This window comes from Taudactylus pleione, unplaced genomic scaffold (assembly GCF_031769625.1).
Source record: "Taudactylus pleione unplaced genomic scaffold, aTauple2 ptg000454l, whole genome shotgun sequence".
Taxonomy (NCBI): Eukaryota; Metazoa; Chordata; class Amphibia; order Anura; family Myobatrachidae; genus Taudactylus; species Taudactylus pleione.
The window spans coordinates 16,735,576-16,757,022 of record NW_028284856.1 but is presented as its reverse complement, the minus strand read 5'-3'; the positions used below and the strand labels follow the sequence as shown (position 1 = coordinate 16,757,022).

Genomic DNA, 21,447 nt, shown 5'->3' with positions numbered 1-21,447 from the left:
TTTCGCGATCGCGCCCAGCACTTTGGTCGGGTTTAGCTGCTTTACGCGGCTAAACCTGACCTCTATGGGCGCGATCAGCGCGAACATCTTGGACAATTGTATAGCGGCCCGCGATCTCCTGTCACTTTAGACGGGAGATGCGGGCCGCGAATACAATTGAATTCCGCCCTAAGTGCCTAAACCTAACCCCCCCTTCCCCGCAGCCTAAACCTAAGTCCCCTGGGGGAGGGTGCCTAACCCTAACCTCCCACCAGGGGTGCCTAACCCTAGTCCTCCTTCCCCTAGCCTAACCCTAATCCTCCCGGGGTGGTACCTAACCCTAAGTCCCCCTGGGAGCCCTAAAACCTAACCCTCCCCCCCCGTGGCTGTCCGCGCGTGGCGCCCGACCTTACCTTCGTTCGGTATGCCGGGCATCGGGCTCCCGGCGTAGGTCTAATAACAGGCATCGGGATTTCGATCGGGATTTTGATGCCTGTCATTAGTACCTTGCCGGGATTAGACAGTCGGGAAGCCGGCAGTCGGCTTTTAGACCGTCGGCTTCCTGACTACATCCCAACAGATATACTAAGAAAAGAGAACATTGAGGGAGACATGAACTTGCCAAGCCCATAAAAGTTACTATCTAGGAAACACATACTATGGACTAGCAAGTCACCAGGAAGAATAATGGCTTAGTAGTCAGTTAAACTGTGAATGAAGTGAATGGTACCAGAGGAGTTATTTTAGCACACAGTGAAAATCATACTCAAACGTGAAACAGAGCCTTTATTTGACAGCTCTTTGCACACATTTGTTTAAAGGTTTAGTTTGTATTTGTACAATTTAATTTGCTTTTCTTATGATAATGTACAAGCACTAGAAAGTTAGTATGAAATAATGGTGGTATTTTGTTTTTCTGTAGGCAATCCATTCCATAATACAATATCTGTAAACATAATCCATCCTGTGAATTTTATGTCATATGTTCTGTGTTTTTCTTTAATTAATGCAGACTCAAGGAAATATATCATTGTAATGCTTGACCTTCCATTTTTCAGAATATTGGAAAGAAGATGAGCTGTCAGGAATTCATTGCCAATCTTCAAGGGGTGAATGAAGGCAGAGATTTCCCACGGGGGCTTCTCAAGGTCAGTCCTGCTATAGGAGGATTCTCAATCTTAGCACTACATGAGTTAGATCATCATGTCATCAATATCTGACCAATATAGATCTGTGCATTATTACATATTGGGGTTGATGCTGAGTGGGCCACAATTGCTTTTATAAAAAAATCCGCAATTGCAGCCGTATTCAGAGTTGCAACTATCGCAAGATTAGTGCAGGCCGGCACCAGTAGTATATACGGCAGCTTTACGCTAGGCATACAGTTAATGGTGACCATTTGTTTTGCTTGCAAAATAGGCATTGGCTTTTAGGCTTCAATTATACATATAGATACTCTGTATTGCATAAGGTACAACCCTCTTCCCTTCCTGTCCCATCTCTCCAGGCGCAAGTGGACTAAAATGCGATTTTATGTATTTTCCGCTAGCAAACTGACGTACAGATGTGTCCACATACATCTATCCTCCATGCGCTATAAGTCGCGCTACACATAACGCGGGAGCTCTGTGTGCCTTTGTAGCGCAGAGCGTCTTTCGGGCCACCTTTTACCTTCAAATGCGTCTTGTTCAAACAACGATGTGAATAGCAAGCACATGCTGCTTCTGCTGATTAAAATGATATGCAGCATGCCTATGTTCTCTGTGTGCATCTGCGGGTGTATCTACATACAAAACGCTACGTTACTATTTAATCAGCAGAAGCTGCCTGGGTTAGCTATTCGCATTGCTGTGTCAATAAGACGCATTTGAAGGTAAAAAGTCACACAAAAAGATGCTCGGCACTACCGAGTCAAGCCACGGCATAGCGCGATTAGAAGGGCAGTTTTTTTACGCACATGGAGGCTAGATGTATGAGGACACATCTGTAGTTCTCCCTCTGCATCAACCTCATTATGTTCTGTAGCAAATATGGAAGATTACACTTCCTCTTTAACCTGGGATACAGATTGTTTTTGGGGGCCATTCTCTCATCTATGTGAGTGTTTATGCACTCGAATGTGCATTATGCATTTTGAGTATCATGAAAAACCAGACTGTTATGGTACCATATTTGTAATATACCTGTATAGTACAAACCCACTGCAATGTCGATTCTGTCCAGTTGTTTAGAATGAGGCCACACAAGCTAATATGTGAAGCCAATTTAGTAGATGACTACTCAAATAAGAACGTTTAGGAAATGTCATTTATATAACAGCCCGATGAGTCTATGCCTCAACCAATGAGTAACAACATGACACAGACATCTGCTGACACAGAAGGTCCACTATCCCAATATTGTTACAATATTGGCCCTTCTAAAACCATCTTAAAGTGATAAGCTCAAATGTTCTAATGCTTTTTAGTTTTAGAGCAGTTTTAAAATACCACTTTCACTGTTTTATGAAGGAGGTGGTAGGAAACACTCTATAACACTTTGCAACAAAGTTACATTGGTATTGTCAGTATACAGTGTGCATTTTGACCGATACATGAAAGATTTTGGCTTTAATTATTCACTACTTTTAATAATTAGTATGATTTATTAACTGTAAATCTTATTTTATGTGTTTTGTATTTTTCCTTTAAGCATTGTTTACTATGAAAGCCCAGAGTATTATATTTGTCATTCAATATTAATTCAGTCTAACATTTGGGCATTAATTATTATTATTAATGCCCAAAGGATCTTATCTTTCTTTGCAACTATACATTTATTACGATCTGGTACATATGATGTTTATGCTACAGATATAAACATAGTATATAAGATCATACAGACAGATTTTTAAAGCATATTTGTTGTTATTCTTACTGCTTTTTAGTTTTAGACATTGTTCAGTGTGAAAATCCTGAGGCAGTTGCCAAGCGATCACTGATCGCTGTGACAGATATTTTTCTAAATGTTCACTGCCAGTCAAATTTACTGTTTTTATTTGAGACACGCCCTGGTTATTGTGACCTACAATTTTAAAGTACTCTTGCTAAGTACAGTAAAACATTTTGGTGTCTATTTAGCAATCAACATTTCACTTAAATCATTAAATTTAGTATCCCACCTATGTAGGAAAAGGTTGACGGAGAAGATAACACAATTATCTTCTCCATTAATACTGGACTCCTACAACCTCGCATTGTAGAGAGCAAAGTCATTGCTCTCTACAGCGATTAATGTTTTCAGCGATTCAGGTAGCAGAAAAACAACAAAATAATCCTTAAAGACTTACCTTATATAACATCATTTGAGAGTGGCGTTATATGAGGGAAATTCATATCTCAGCTGAAAACTTGAGGGACAGTTGGTTCTCGTTCAGTCACTGCAGTTCCTGAAGGCTATATACACTTATATATATCCATATCTGTCTGTCCGTCCATCGATGGTTGATGGCCATCCCTAGTAAGGAGAAGTAGATAACGGCAGCTGGAGAAGACAGCTGACGATAGTGACCTCTCTCCTTAGTAACACCTGGGTCACTTAGCTGATATTCCCCTCACAGTGAGGCATGTCTCCATTAGCTCTTTTTCTCTGTGTTTTAATGACTGCTTTATGGCCCAGCCCCCAGCTCCAGGCAGTGTATGAGCTATCATAGGTGAGGCTGAGCTCTTTCTGCCTCATCTTTCATCTCTCCCTGTATTTCCAGGGAGTGCTGCAATTTTGGTGAGTTTTGCCTATAAAAACAATCAGAATAATACAGAGAAGATATTTATAAGTTATAAATATCTTATTTGTATTATTGTAATCATTGTTATAGTCAAAACTCTTCAGTCTGAAAGAGAGTATGACAGGGCAGGCTCTGGCTACCCTGACTTCACGTCCCTTTATACAGTGTGTATGGCCCATGGGATGCACATGATATCTAAACGCAGCACTTTACTGTTATGTTTATTGATTGTTTGTGACTGTGTTTGCTCCAATTTGGTCCATTTTGGTTCTGTCCGAAATGCCCATGTTTATTCCACATGAATGCTTGAATGCCCTTTAGTTCAATGTTCCAAATACAGGAAAATAATACTTGTTTGGCAGGTCTTATGCAGTGGTGCCAAGAGGGTTGGGTCCATGCCCCTGCACCCAAAAAAAGGGGGTATGGCCACGCCTCCATGATAATGCTATTCTCCCTGCATTACCGGGGCCCAGACAAGCTCTCTACCGTCCTATTTATACATTTAATAATGAAAGAAAAAAGAAAATCTGATATCCCTTTGTAACTTTTGTGACTGTAATGACATTTGTCACTTGGTGTGTTATATTGTAATGCACTGAATGGATTATGTATTCTTTTCTTCCACAGTGCAACCAGTAGGGTTATTATTAATGCAAGTAAATATGCAGAGAAAGAATGTTCTGTGTTATTCCCCCTCATATATCACTGTACAGTCCCCTCCCCCCTATATAATAACAACACCACACAGTGTGCTGAGAGCTATATTATTCCCCCTCATATATCACTGTACAGTCCCCTCCCCTATATTATAACAAAACCACACAATGTACTGAGAGCTGTATAATTCCCCCTCATACGGTATATCACTATACAGTCCCCTCTCCTCTATATAATAACACCACCACAGAGTGGTCTGAGAGCTATATTATTCCCCCTCATGTATCACTGTACAGTCGCCTCTCCCCTATATAATAACACTATCGCACAATGTGCTGAGAGCTGTATTATTCCCTCTCATATCACTATACAGTCCCCTCTCCCCTATATAATAACAACACCACACAGTGTGCTGAGAACTGTATTATTCCCCCTCACATATCACTAAAAGGTGCCCTCTATTGTAATTGATAAAAATACCCCACCTTTCAGTGTGTGCTGGGAGTTGATAATTAACACTCCCTCCCTATACCAGCCCTGCCAGTCTCCCCAGAGGGTCACTTACCAGCCATTTTCAAATGCTGGTCTCACTGCTCCCACAGTCACAGGGTGGTCTTGGTGAAAGAGGAGTGGGTCCTGTTTCCTTCTGCACTGTGTCTCCACTGCAGAGTTCCGATCGAACAGCAGGAATAGTCCAATGATGCTGCGCAGCTGCTGTCTAGAGGAGGCCGCATTGTGTTGAGTAGCAGAGCCTAAGAATGGGCGACACCTGGTGGTGGGAAGAGGTAACTGCTAAGCAGTGTTTCTTTTCAGCTGTGAGAGACTGTGCTGCCTCTGCCATGTTCAGCCGGCCCCAGTCACCCGAAATCGCCGGCCCTCTCTTCCAGTCACTCAGGCACAACTCGGAGGGCGGTCACAGCAGTGAAGGGGCTGCTAATGAGATAGGTGTCCGGCTCAGCGGGAAGTACCCCGGTTTCCCGGCGGCCCAATCCGCCCCTGATATACTATAGTGTGACAGGGATAGCATGCTTTCACATGAGGTTAATGTGGAGCAGCAGGTTTGTGCAGAGATGGAGCAATAAATAGCATGGTAATGAGATCCAGTCCAGGTTTTCCTGGGATCTGTTGTAAACCACAAGCAAGGCTAATTAGCAGCACCTGTTATCTGTCTTTAAAGTTGTGTCAGTGCAAATCCACAATGCTTCCGTTGGTGAATCAGTCGCCCGGACAATAGGCTGGGGGTGTGGGTTTACGATAGGAAGCCATATGGATGTGTTACCAACTTGCTTGTGAACTGTAAACTGCCATGCTGTGAAGTGTATTCTGTCCTAAGCTTACCTAATGCAGTTCACCTGCCTGAGAATAAAGAAACTGCTTGAACCTTCTAATTCAGCGTATGTGATCCTTTTCACAATATATACAGTGTGTATAAATACAGGTGCATAAATATTGGGACATTGACAGAATTTTCATATTTTGGCCTCTATTCACCACCACAATGGCTCTGAAATTAAACAAACAAGATGTGCTTTAACTGCAGACTTTCAGATTTAATTTTAAGGTAATTACATCCAAATCAGGTGAACAGTGTAGGAATTACAACGGTTTCTATATGTGCCTCCCACTTTTTAAGGGGCCAAAAGTAATGGGACTATCAACTCAAAAGATATTTCATGGACAGGTGTGGGCTATTCCTTCGTTATTTCATTATCAATTAAGCAGATAAAAGGTCTGAAGTTGATTCTAGGTGTGACATTTGCATTTGGAATCAGTTGCTGTCGACTCGCAATATGAGATCCAAAGAGCTGTCACTAGCAGTGAAGCAAGCCATCACTAGGCTGAAAAATCAAAACAAACCCATCAGAGAGATAGCAAAAACATTAGGTGTGGCCAAATCAACTGTTTGGTACATTCTTAAAAAGAAAGAATGCATCGGAGAGCTCAGCAACACCAAAAGACCCGGAAGACCACGGAAAACAACTGTGGTGGATGACAGAATAATTATTTCCCTGGTGAAGAAAAACCCCTTCACAACCGTTGGCCAAATCAAGAACACTCTCCAGGAGGTAGGTGTATATGTGTCAAAGTCAACAATCAAGAGAAGACTTCACATGAGTGAATATAGAGGGTTCACCACAAGATGTAAACCATTGGTGAGCCACAAAAACAGGAAGACCAGATTAGAGTTTGCCAAACAACATCTAAAAAAGCCATTACAGTTCTGGAACAACATCCTATGGACAGATGAGGCAAAGATCAACTTGTACCAGAGTGATGGGAAGAGAAGAGTATGGAGAAGGAAAGGAACTGCTCATGATCCAAAACATACCACCTCATCAGTGAAGCATGGTGGTGATAGTGTCATGGCCTGGGCATGTATGGCTGCCAATGGAACTGGTTCCCTTGTATTTATTGATGATGTGACTGCTGACAAAAGCAGCAGAATTAATTCTGAAGTGTTTCGGGCAATATTATATGCTCATATTCAGTCAAATGCTTCAGAACTCATTGGACGGCGCTTCACAGTGCAGATGGACAATGACCCAAAGCATACTGCAAAAGCAACAAGGCTCAATCGGATTCAGGTCAGGGGATTGACTTGGCCATTGCATAACATTCCACTTTTTAGCCTTAAAAAACTCTTTGGTTTTTTAAGGCTAAAACAAGGCCAAGCAACTCAAGGCCAAGCAACTCAACTATGCACGAAAACATAGGAACTGGGGTGCAGAAAAATGGCAGCAGGTGCTCTGGACTGATGAGTCAAAATTTCAAATATTTGGTTGCAACAGAAGGAAGTTTGTTCACCAAAGGGCTGGAAAGCGATACAATAATGAGTGTCTACAGGCAACAGTGAAGCATGGTGGAGGTTCCTTGCTAGTTTGGGCTGCATTTCAGCAAATAGAGTTGGGGATTTGGTCAGGACTATTGGTGTCCTCAATGCTTAGAAATACAGGCAGGTACTTATCCATCAGGGAGGTGTCTGATTGGCTCAAAATTTATTCTGCAGCAGGACAACGACCTCAAAAATACAGCCAATGTCCTTAAGAACTATCTTCAGTGTAAAGAACAACAAGGAGTCCTGGAAGTGATTATATGGCCCCCCACAGAACCCTGATCTCAACATCATTGAGTCTGTCTGGGATAACATGAAGAGACAGAAAGAATTGATAAAAATAAACTATTAACACTTTTGTTTAAAGCATTCTTAGTTTGCAGCATTACTTTGCACCTGCCTTATACAGATGTGTCCACATACATCTATCCACCGTGTGCTTAAAGTCGCGCTACACATAATACGGGAGCTCCGTGTGACTAAGTAGCGCAGAGCTTCTTTTCATGCAACATTTTACCATCAAATGCATCTTATTCACACAGCGATGTGAATAGGTTGCACGAGCAGCTTCTGCTGATTAAAATGATATGCAGCCTATGTTCTGTGTGCAACTGTGGGTGTATCTGCATGAGAGACGCCACGTTACAGTGTTACAGCCGCTGAGACACACTACCAGAGTCACGCGACTAGAAGGGCTGTTTAACACGCAAGGAGGCTAGATGGATATATATATATATATGTGTGTGTATGTATATATATATATATATATATATATACACAGCGAGTAAAATAAGTATTGAACACATCAACAGTAAATATATTTGTAATGGGGCTATTGTAATAAAATGTTCACCAAATGTCAGAAACAACCCATGCAATCCACACATGCAAAGAAATAAAACCATAGATGTCCATAAATTAAGTTATGTGTAATATTGTTAAATAACACAAGGAAAAAGTATTGATCACACTTACTGAAATTTATTTAATACTTCGTACAAAAGCCTTTGTTGGTAATGACAGCTTCAAGACGCCTCCCGTATGGAGAAACTAGTTGCATGCATTGCTCAGGTGTGATTTTGGCCCATTCTTCCACACAAACAGTCTTCAAATCTTGAAGGTTCCATGGGCCTCTTTTATGAACTCTGATCTTTAGTGCTTTCATAGATTTTCAATTGGATTCAAGTCAGGTGATTGGCTGGGCCATTCTAGCAGCTTTATTTTCTTTCTCTGAAACCAATTGAGAGTGTCCTTGGCTGTGTGTTTGGGATCATTGTCTTGCTGAAATGTCCACCCTCATTTCATCAAGAATTTCTCTGTACATTTTTCCATTCATCCTTTCTTCAATAATATGAAGTATGCCAGTACCATATTCTGAAAAACAGCCCACCGCCATGATATTCCCACTTCCAAACTTCAATGTTGGTATGATGTTTTTGGGGTGATGTGCAGTGCCATTTCTCCTCCAAACATGGTGTGTATTATGGCATCCAAAGAGTTAAATTTTGGTCTCATCTGACCAGACTACAGTATATTCTCCCAGCATTTCACAGGCTTGTCCAATGTTGTGCAGGAAACTTTAAACAAGCTTCCGACATGCTTTTTCTTCAGCAATGGAGTCTTGTATGATTAGCGTGCATACAGACCATGGTGGTTGAGTGCATTACTTATTGTTTTCTTTGGTACCTGCTAATTCCTTGTCTTTCTGAAGCCCTCCACAAGTGGTCCTTGGCTCTTGGATAACTCTTCTGATAATTATTGTAGCTCCTCTGTCAGAAATCTTGCGAGGAGCACCAGGTCGTGACCGGTTTATGGTGAGATCATGTTCTTTCCACTTCTGGATTATGGCCCCAACACGTCTCATTGGAACATTCAGAAGCTGAAACAAGACCCATCAGTTTTGCAACAAAAAGGTTGCGAACATCTTGAGAGAGCTCTTTGCTTTTACCCATCATGAGATGTTTCTTGTGTGACACCTTGGTAATGAGACACCTTTTTATAGGCCTTCAGTTGGGACTGAACCAGCTTATATTAATTTACACTGACAAGGGGCAGGATTGCTTTCTAATTTCTGATAGACTTCAGCTGGTGTCATGACTTTTCATGCCTTTTAGCACCTGCCTTTCTTCATGTGTTCAATACTTTTTCCCTGTATTATTATACATAACTTAATCTATACTTTGATTTATTTCCATGCGTGGATTGCATGGGTTGTTGCTGACATTTGGTGAAAATTTCATTACAATAGCCCCATTACAAATATATTTACTGAAATTTTTTTTAATGTGTTCAATACTTATTTTACCCCTTGTATATACACTGTAGTAAATAGATGGCGGCACTCTGTGTTTTAGTAAATTCAAGAGATTAAATATCATTGAATTTACGAAAATACACAGTGCTGACATCTATTTACTACCATGTACGGGACTTGAGGGTCTAGGGAGGGCACCGGTGCACTACTGTCATGGAAATTGGTGAGTGCCAGAACACTGCAACTTTTTAATATATACATATATGTACAGTATATATATAATGTGTGTGTGTGTATATATATATATATATATATATATATATACATATGCCACACACACACACATATGCACACATATATGATCCCATAAACTATCATTTGCCCAGGTGCCATCCTAAATTATTATAATAACATTTTATTTATAGGGCGCCACCAGAGGTCCGCAACGCCGTACATACAGTAAAGGGTACACAGAACATTACGTTACAATACAGTAACCAACTTATAAACAGAGCACAAGTAACGATTAGCAACACAATTCTCCATACACAATACAGCTGGGAAGGTGAAGGCTGTCATAGAAGTGCTAGAGAAGAAGGCTGTGAGACAATGGGGAGGGGGACCCTGCTCCTAGGAGCTTATAATCTAAATTATATTATGTAGATAGTGTAAACATTTCAGTTTAATTAAACTTTTGTCACAATATTTTTATTAAACTGAAATGTTGATGACCACATACGTTTTTATGACCCAGCACATCTATGGAAGTACTGTGAGTGCTGTCATTTACTATGCTATTGTGTGTGTATACACACATATATATGTGCACATACAGTACATGCATTTTTCCTTTGATAAACCTACACTTTATGCCTATGCAGCTGTTATAACTTCTCATTATTCTCATTAGCAAGGTTTCAAATATTGCGGAAAATTTGTGCTTTATTAATCTTTTATGTTTTTTCTGTATGAGCTCCAGATATTGTATATAAAACAAATATCGATGCTATCGTTTAAAACTACAGACTGAGCCAGGAATTACATCCTGCTGTTTAAATTTCCCAAAACATGTACTGTAAGTGTGGGATGAGAAAACCATATGTTTGAATCTAAATTATTTATCATTAGATAGTTTGAAGTATTCTTCCTATATTATGAAGCTTAAACATGGCACAAGCTTCATCTACAACATATCACAGTAGTTGTGCGATTGCTCTATTGGTGTTTTGTATCTTTTGCTTGTGACATTAAACTTGCATGTTGTGTATATAAATATTTAATCACACACTATGATTGTGTACATGTTTACATTCATTACATCCCTCCATATCCTGACTTTTCCAATACATGCTTGTTTTTTACTATTTAAATTGTTAGTGCTTATAGGCAATGGAAATAGCTGCAAGGTTCTGTCACACCTTAATACTACATAGGTTATCCGGGAAGGATAACGCAGCTCAGTTTTGCTCACACCCAATAGAGATGAGAGCAAAACACTAGCAAGGTTTATCTCCTATAATTACCCACTATGCATGCAGCTGCATGTCGCATACCTTGTGCCTAATTCAATCTCCCCCTATTTTTTTATCCCACTTCAGTTTGACATGATTTAACTGTAAATGGTTCCTTTTAATGTATGTGTTTGATTTTACAGGCTGAGCAAAGATTAAGTAAAAGAAGTGGTGTATTACTCAACCGTTTCATCAAAATGATGCTAAATCATTCAGATTAGATTTTAATCTCTAGCGAGCAGAGCCTTCACATCATTTATTTCATGTTATAATTTTATATTGTAAGCATTTTATGTTTGTTTTATCTCCTCAGCGTACATTGTTGTTGTTTTAGTGATTTACGTAAAAAACTCAACTGATGGGATTACTGCTTTTAGCAGAGTTCTAACCTCTTTTGGGTTGGGACCTAGATTTCCATGATTATATTATCAATTACTGTAGCCTTGACAACCGAGATCAAAAGTCTCATCCATTAAGTGCCTTCAGTTCAGCATTTAATCGGATAAACTTGCATTTTTATTTTATTTTGGTATGTAAAACTTGCTCCAGAATTAATTTAGCATTTAAAACCAATACAATGAAAGAAATATTTTATAAATCGGGCCATTTTGAACGATATGTCAATGTATACACAATGGAAGTCATTTACTAATGGTTAAACAGTTCTTCCACTATGCAAATACAGCTTTTGAACCACTGTGCTCCTTGATTTGCGAGAATTCCCATATATTTTCAGTAGGGTGATTGGGTTTGCAGAGGATGATTCCGAACTTTTCAGAGGAGCAGGGGAGTGTTTGTGTGGAATGAACGAGTTCCCAGTGAAATACAGAAAAGGCACAGTGGTGCACCTTATTTTGCAGAGCACTGCAGAGATTTACTTTTGCAGTGTGAGATTATTATAAGATTAAGGGGTCTATTTATCAAGCAGTGAAAAGTGTGGAGGATTGAACCAGTGGAGAAGTTGCCAACCAATCAGCTTTGAAGTAGCATTTATCAAGTACAGTCTATAAAATAATAGGTAGGAGCTGATTGGTTGCTATGGGCAACTTCTCCACTGGTCCACTTCCCCATACTTTTAGCTGCTTGATAAATAAACCCCTAAGGAGTGGAGAGGGTGCATTATCAAACATTTTCTGTACAGTGTCAGGTCATTCTCCCTTTGCAAAAGGACTTGAATCCTGCAGCAGTTAAGAGCTGGTAGAGATCTGGACACATCCACCTGACCTGTCTCATGCCTCTTTTTCCTATAGGCACTGCACTGCCCTCCTGTTTTTGAACCTTGTGTGGAGCAGGGCGGTGTCTATTTTTCATGGGAGTGTAGTGTTGGCTATCACCCCATAGCCCAGCACTGCATGCCAAGCCCATTGATAACATAGAGGACGAGCAGCCAGGAGCTTCACATGCAAGAAGCAGCTGGCTGTTGCCCTTACACATTAGCAACCAGGCTGATCAGTGTTTTAGGTGCCTCCTAGACACTGGCTACAAAGGTGCCCACCTAGGTTCTTCTAGTGGTAGCACCAGAGTTGGATTTTTATAAGACAAGAACTTTCTAGTACATATTGTAATAATAAAAAACATATAATAATAATAATAATAATAATAATAATAATAATAATAATAAAAAAAAAAAAATGTTCAGCATGTGTTCTTTGCTAGATGCTGAAATACCCTTAGTCCTAGATAGCATTGGCTAGTTTCCACTATAGCAGGGAGATGGCCAGAGTAAATGGCAGAATGACATTTCCATTTGACCTATAACAAGCATGAGGTGGCAATCTCTATTAGCTCAAATTAGCAATTTTATTTTCATTGGCAAAGTATCGTTAAAAAGTGCACACATTTCCTTGTCAGTTATAATAAAGTACCTTGTATAAAAGACTGCATGTATTGAAGTGTGTTGCCTGAACAGACAGCATTCTTAAACTTTAAAGCACAAATAATAAAGCACAGCACTCTCTTCATCAGACGTAGGGCTAATTCAACTGAGCAATGCATAGACGAGATACACTAGAGCCGGGAGCACACCTGTGGAACCAAGGAGATCTTACATGTAGAACAGAGGATATATAGCAAACATTTCAGCTAGTATATAACGTATAGACTGTTTATATATAGGTTTATATTACAATTAAACTTTTCAAACGCTCCGAAACACCAAGAGATAGCTGGAGAGCGCCACCAAACTACAAAATATACACTAAACAATACAAATGTAACATTTGCATTGTGCTTAGAGCATGTACCCTCATCCTTATTTAGAAGAGCATCCCAACATTACATATTGTGTAATTAGTGTCCATGTATGTGTACTGTATGTTTCAAAAATAATATATACGTAGTTATTCTAATTATATGGATAAAGTGATTTTAAAAGTCCATAAAATGCTATAGAAATAAAATAAAATCCTCATAGGAGAACCAGTGCACTCATTTGTCAGAAATGGATGTGAGTTCTCATATCATTTTTGTTTATATTATGATGTTTTCAGATGTACTGGGAATTCTTATGAAATCACTCTCTGCTGGACCTCTTCATATGAACTTTAATGATAGCTTAAATAAAGAAATGGAAAAGACAGGACCATGATCCTAGTGTATTACCTTTTATTTATGGCTTTTTAAAGTAAGTGAATGTACTCACAACAATATTAAAACATATACATATAAAACATCAGTGCACAGGATGGGAGTTGAAGACCATATACAGCATCTTAAGTGCCAGTGCAAACACTAAATTTTTAAGAATAAAGGTCACTCATCCTCAGCATACATTATACCTCAAAAGTGCTATGGATGAGTTGGACTCATCCTCAGCACTGCAGGAATTCAAAGGGAGGAAAAACTCACAAATGTCCTATCTTAGCAATCTTGTCACCCACAGACTCGGGTCACCTCGTTATGTGTGATCACCAGATATTTACCAATACTATACAGAAAACATTAGGAAGTCCAGGATGTGTGAGGGTTTTTTTAACATACCTTCTGGTGCCAGGAAATTCAGGGGCACCCTCATTTGAAAAAAGGGGTGTTGTCTCTTTCAATAGAACTCCCTTAGTTGTTATAGGGGCCTATTCATCAACACTAAAATAAAGTTTTTAAGGACATTTTCCTTAAATAACGTTATTTTAGTATTCATGAAGAGACTTAACACAGGAGATATCACTGATATCTCCTTGCTAAGTCCCCCTGCGTTAATTTCCACACTCCTCATACATTAGTATGGGGATATGGAAATTATGGTATTCATCAAATTCCGAAAATTCTGTATTTTCGGAATTTGATGGAGTTACTATTCACCACTGTGAGGTGGCGAATAGCAGGTAACACTTACCTGTGTCAGCGTGGGCAGGTCCCCCGGCGTCTCCCTCCGGTACTCTGGTCACTCCCCTGGCTCCGTCTGCTATGCTGTCATGTGTTCTCCCAGCAGAACACAATAAAGTTTAGGAAAAAAAAATGTTTTTTTTTTTTTTTCTAAACAGTACGGTGTGCTGTTGGGAGACCACATGACAGCATAGCAGACAGAGCCGGAGGCTGCTGTGCGGGCAGGTAAGTGCTGATCGGGGGGGAGGTGAGCGGGGGTGGGGGGGGAGGGGGGCAGGTGAGCGGAGGCTGGACACAAGCTTAACGCATCTGTAGGCAGTGCTGCGCATGCGCTGGTTTTACAGATGTAACAGCACATGCGCAGCACTGTTTCCAGCTGCGGTAAGTTAGAGCAGGCAGGGATAACTGTCTATTTCCGGAAAAGCTGTCATCGCAAAAATGACAGCTTTTCGGAATAGATAGTTATAGGGAGGAGGAATGATGAATTCCTCCGGTAATTAGGTAGAACTCAATGAGAGAAAGTTTAGTTATGATGAATAGGCCCCATAGTGTGGTAATCAACAGACAATAACACCCTACACTACAGAAATCATTAAGTTATCCACAGTTCGAAAGTTGTAATGCCCAGATTTCTCCCCTTAGTTGATCCCTCATTTGATGCGTTAGGTCAGTGGTCGTCAACATTATTTGAGGTGTGAGCTACTTGAGAATGATACCTCCTGAAGAGCTACTAAAATTGTAGAAAAAAAATCTGGCTGATATTCGAACAAAGCTCATTTAATGAAAATGAAAAAAATGTTTTAAAGAAAACAACAATGCATTTAATTATTACAGTGATGTCGTTGTAATTTGTACATAAAGTTTAGGAACAGGCACATTTCACTATTAATTAATTACCGGCTCGAAAGAGGTAAGTGCAGTAGAGGAGCAAAAGATATAGGCATGGCTGCTGTGTGATTTTCCGGCAGGGCTGGACGGGAGTCACTACCTCCGCCGTGGGTAGACGCTGTGGGTGGAACCACGGGGAAGCACATTAGATGATTGCTTTAGAGGCTGCGGCAATCACCTGACATGCCTCCCTGTGGCTCCTCCCATACCGTCAACGCCACGGGGGAGCGCTCTTCAGAGGTCACTTCTTCCCTAGATGACTCAGTACTACTAACGGTAGCTTGTGAGCTATGGGTTGGAGACCACTGCGTTAGGTTGTCTAGTTTTTTAATATGGTTTGCCTGGTTGAGCTTCCATATTATTCCTACTCATTTTATGTATTTTAAAAAAAATGCATTATTGGTTACAAGTTTTGACTATGAAAATCTGTGTATAGACTCCTTTTTCTTTACTTTTTTGGAAAGTTTGGCTTTTTCTTTGGTGGTGGTTAGAGAAAGAATGGACTCACTGAATTTTTGTTCACTTTCTTTTTTTTGTCCATTTTGTGTAGATATTATTTGCCATGACAGAAGCAGTAAGCGGACTAATGGTATTTTCTGAAAATCCAAAGTCTTCTAACCCCTTTCCTCCCCAAAAAAAGTACTTGTGTGGTTTCTGCATAAATAAATTACTGATATTGATATCGGAGTGTAACCAGTCCAAAAATAACATCTTTTGTTGAAAATGTTTTGTGCAATTTAGTTTCATATTTTTGTTGGGGGGTTTTTTTGTGGCACTTTAGTGCTTTACTACTTCGGTAATAAAGTGCTATTTGTTACCTAGTATGACTAGTACTGTGTAAAATGCAAGTATATAAAAAAAAGAAGAAAAAAAGTCCTGGTATGAATTATGTTATCATGTTTGCTCTATAGCTGGAGAGTCACTTTTGTTTTGTTCCAGTGGGAAGCAAGCAATGTCTTCAGGGATTTGTTATCTTGTCCCACTGCTATAAAATGAAACATCCCCTGCTTTTTTAAATTGTCTGAGGTTTTATTTTAGCTTGTGTCCTAAGCATAAACCAGTAACCTTGAGATTTTATAAACTGTAATTAATATTTATATTGTCAAAATCCATGTTATGTGGCAGCAAACGCCTTAGTGATATGCATAGCACACTACTCAGTCATAGACTTTATCTTAGAAACCAGTGAAGTTTGAAGCTGTGGATCAAGTATGGACCCATTAGATAAGAATAATGGGTACAATAATTAGGTATTAAACAGCTAAATAGATTGTTGACCAGTTAGATGATTGAAATGTGAAAATGTGCACCACATACAAAAGACTACATTTCATAAGGTGAAGAGAGATGGCACTGGTAAGTGGGTATATTACCGGTTTACCAGTAACTATAAATTCAACTCCACTAGCTCCAACAGGTGCCCCTTACAAAACTTGCAGCGATCACATTTCCAGAACCTTTGTGGCATTAGTGCAGTATGTTCTTTTGTGCTAACTCTAATGCAGTCATACAGTACCACTGTTTTACTCTTTTGCAACCATTTATTGTTAACCCTGAAAAGTAGGCTTATCATTTAATTAATTGACATTCTTGGTGTATGTAGTTCATTTCATTTTGTTACTGTGACTGTCAATAAAGCAGGAAAAGGTACATATATAAATCATTTCAGTAGTTTTATGCAGCTACTAGAAATAATGAGGCAAACATTCTAGCACTCTTACCGTTACTATGTCGCTTTAATAACCAGACGTACAACGGAAATTGTCTTCTGTGGAATTTTATGAATGTCCCTGGTTTACATGAGTGGATCTTCAATAAATGAATTTAAATGAATGTCCACTGGGGAATTACATCTCTTCTCTGAATCCAGATGTGTTGCTGAATGTGATAAATAGTTTTCAAGTTTTTTTTTTCTTTTAATAAGCTTTTTTTTTCTATTAAGCGCAATAGGTGGTGACGACATGAAGCAGTAACAGCTGGTAATCCTATTATAGGCAGCACTAGGAAGTTTAAGCATTGGTGTCCTATGATAAATGGCTACATTTGAACAAATATACATAGTCAATGCTTACTTATAAATCAGTTATGATTATGCATGGTGTGGCTACTTTGAGCAGATGTGCTGTTTTTTCACATTCTAGCTATTATATTCTAGAAGGTGCTAGATACATGATAAGTAGAATCTGATTTGTTGTTTTGGGCAATAACTCCACTTCTAAAACCCTGCACTTTAGTAAATATACCCCAAGGAGTTGAATATCGCACATGACAAATTAATTTTGCATGCTGCATTCTAGCAGGGAATAATGTGGCCAATATTAAAATAACATAAGTGAATTATTTTCATATTTGCATTGATTAGACATTGGGATTCACACCTCCCTCCATTCCAAGTTGTGCATTACATAACGGAGCAATAGTAGTGATGTAGTGCAAGTGGGAGGAACACAGAAGGAGTTTCTTATATTTGTAAGAATTTGATTAAACAGTGGATTAGTGCCATTAGACGGTTATCACCAACATAACACACTTCTCTGAATTTGAAAATAACAAATACACATGACTGCATCTGAGTGACATCATACTTCCTGAGTATTCCAATATCAACATCATCGCTAAAGCCAATGATTTATTTTGTACTTAGTAGTTTTTTTGTATTTTTTTTGTCAAAGCAGGGCCTTCCTGTTAGCAGCTAACATTGGTTTTGTCAGTTTTGTTAATTCATTACCACATCGTCAAAAGCATGAAAATGATTTTATCACGATATGCATATTTTGGCACCTAAGGATAATGCAATACAGTACTAAGTGATAATGACGGCATTGCTTTCTCATATTAATAACATTTAGTAATTGAAGCAACATGTGTAAAGATTTTAAATGTAGCTTTCTTACAGATATGTGTAACTATAAGCTTTATGGACAAATGGGTTACTAAGACAACAACAACATGCCTTGCAAATTCTTAGCACTTTTAAAGCAGAATAATACCTCTTTTCCACCAAAAACCCAGGTCCAACCTGGGTTTTTGGACATAGTTCCAACTCTGGTCAGACCCAGGTCAGACCCATTTACACTGCACCTTCGATCTGGGTTACTCCCAGGTCAGCCCTGTTCACACTGAACTCAGGTCTGCCCTGCTAAACCTGTGAGATCATAAAAAGTGGGAGGTGAATGCCCCACAACCACCAATCAGCTCATTTTAGGCATGACCCAGGGCAGATAACTCGGGTTGCACTGTTTACACTGCACCATTACCCGGGTCCATCCTGGGTCCAACCCTGGTAGCTACCTGGGTTGGATTGCTGGGTCACTTGACCTGGGTTATTTTTCAGGGACCCTTTTACACTGAACTGCGACCCGGGTAGACCCAGCAAAAACCCAGGTTTTTGCTCTGGTGTAAAAGGGGTATTACACTGCAGAAAAATAAAGTACTACTAAGACAGCAAAACAAGACCAGAAAAAAATGACCTTTTACATTACAGTAATCATTCTCCTTCTGTTCACTGCTTCCCGTCTATATTGCTAAGGAGGTTAATTCCTTCTGCAGTGAGATAGGAAGATCTGCGGCCAAAATTTCAATCAATATTGCAATCTAAGGCATATTTCTCAGTCTCTTTAAATCTTATTTATTTAGTTCTTACTGCCAAATGCAATTATTTTTGAAAATATAATTTGTCTCATTGATTCTTACAAAGTAGCAAAGACTGATACAAAACATGGCTCTGTTAAGAAAACACGTTTTTTTTGTGTGTGTTCAGCACCTCTCTAGTATTCATTCTTGGCTAAAAACACATTTTTATGTTATGGGTACTGATAAAATAATTGTTACAGTACATGCTATAATGTATGGAACTTAAGCTGGGTACTCAGCATACGATGGTGCGATCCAGCGATGTAACAATACATTGCACTGCACGATCCAGCATACAATGGCAGCCTGTATCGTTACATGCTGCATGTAACTGCACTGTATCGTTCATTGCATCATCCCATCTTCCATGCAGAACAGCAGATGGGACGATGCTGTAATCAACGGATCGGGCATACACATTATATGATGTGTAGAATATATCGCTCTGATCCGCCTCAGAACAATATATCGTACAGTGGATAGTATAGTGCACAGGTTCTCAAACTCGGTCCTCAGGACCCCAAATGGTGCATGTTTTCCAGGTCTCCTAACAGAATCACAAGAGAAATAATTAGCTCCACCTGTGGAACTTTTAAAATGTGTCAGTGAGTAATGAATACACCTGTGCACCTGCTGGGTGACCTGGAAAATGTGAACTGTGTGGGGTCCTGAGGACCGACTTTGAGAATCACTGGTATAGTGTGTACCCAGCTTTAGATATGTTAATGCTTAGTACAAGTTCCAATGAATGTTTTTGTCTTGCTTCAAAGTAATGCCAGCTGGGAGATTCTTTTTTTTTTAAATAATTTTAGTTGGAAGAAAAGTGACAATACATAGAAAAATAGCACATACAAGGGAGGATGCAGAGTCCTTGTAAGGCAACATTCAAAATTACAGGTTACAGGTAAAGGAAAACAGAAAGATGAGGACTGCAGAAAAATAAATAATATATTGCCTAGTCAAAAACTGAACAAATAACTTTACGGTTTGTAGAGCCATATGTAGGTTATAGAAGTGAAGCATAACTATAAAGTCATCAAAATTAATTTTTAATGTTTATAAAAAACAGAAAAGGTAGGATTAGTTTTGAGGCAGAAATAAAAAGAGTAGAGTGAAAAGAAAGATTAATCGTATTCCAAAGCATTGTACATCAAAGGGAAAAAAATAAATCAATAAAATGGGTGGGTTACACTATTCAGAGATCTAAAGAATGAGAAGTGAGAACTACCGCAAAATGAAAATGTCAAGCACGGCTCCTCAAAAGCGACCAGGAGGTGTTTTCCAAAACTTGCATGACCTATGCAGAGGTGTCAGAAGGTAGTTAATCCAGATTTATGCACCATTTTTTTGTGAAATTTGGCAACACCTTTCTCAATATGAGAGGTGCTGTATGTCTTTCAAAATGCATAATAAAGACTAGCTTGGTTTTAACTATTCCTAATGAGAGGATATTTGGAGATAGTCATCTCTGTAGTATTACTTTCTTGACTAAGTAAGTGGAATGATCAGAAAGGGTATATAAGCAGGAGGTAAGAGATTAAGTGACCACACAGTGAAGGTAGCGAGTAAAAAAATGTCCCATGAGAATGGTATTTTAAACTCAGTAATTTGAGTAATGAAATGGTGGATTTTATGCCAAAATGTCTTACATTTGGAGCACTGCCAGACATTATGTACAGTATGAAGGTTGCTGAAGTACTGTAATATGTGGGGCAGGAACTTTATAATTCTGGAGACATACAGTATGATGTATCTGTGCTTGGGAGATGGAGGCTCTGTTTATAACTTTAACATGAATTTCTTGTAATTTAGCTGAGCCGACATGAAGTATGGTAGCTTGCATAGAGGTTAGTATACAGGCTGAGGTAAAATCTGGGAAATCATGTGACCAAGTATTCCACACCTGAGACCATAACTCCAAGACATTCTGTGATAGTAAAACATGGTACTGTACGGTACCTTTACATTTTCTAGAGGTGCAAAGTGTAAAACGTGCTTTCTGGATCATTGATAAATTAGAGGTACTGGGGAATAACCTACTAAATGCGTAGTGTCTAGCCTGTAAATATAGGAAGAATTGGGAGTGAGGTATAGCATACAATATGTGTTCTTGAAACAAGCGGAGCCGTCCTCAGGGGTCAAAAATACTCTGGATTGCCGCAATGCTAAGATATGGCAAGAAGTCAGTGTTACCCCATGCTAACTCTCCCTAATTGTCAGGGAGACTCGCTGAAATAGTAGCAATCTCCCGAAGAGTCTAGCAATCTCCCTGATTGCACCTTATCACCATTATGTAGCTGTTATCTGCTTGGGGAAAAAAGTGATCAATCAGAAATTATTGTTTTTAATAAATACATAGCAGGCTTACATTAGTGCAATGTTTCGGTCCCCAAATAGACCTTTTTCAAGCAGCCCAACATAACATCACAACTGTGGTATATAGAGTCAACAGACACAGATCAGGAGCCTCAAGATCTGTGTCCGTTGACTCTATATACCACAGATGTTATGTTGGGCTGCTTGAAAAAGGTCTATTTGGGGACCGAAACGTTGCACTAATGTAAGCCTGCTATGTATTTATTAAAAACAATAAGCTGCATTTGTT

The 21,447-nt window shown here is 39.3% G+C and overlaps 1 protein-coding gene across 4 annotated transcripts in view; it reads left to right on the top strand.

The window, feature by feature from the left end:
- Nucleotides 1–21,447, top strand: part of PSD3 (pleckstrin and Sec7 domain containing 3) — a 576,473-nt gene that overhangs the window by 341,757 nt on the left and 213,269 nt on the right. For 3 of the 4 annotated variants that reach the window (XM_088448410.1, XM_088448411.1, XM_088448413.1), the window contains one exon: nucleotides 1,038–1,127. The exons of the other annotated variant lie outside the window; for it this stretch is intronic. In XM_088448410.1, the coding sequence (XP_088304536.1) occupies nucleotides 1,038–1,127 (90 nt within the window). The remainder of the gene's footprint in view (nucleotides 1–1,037; nucleotides 1,128–21,447) is intronic. 4 annotated transcript variants of the gene reach the window in all.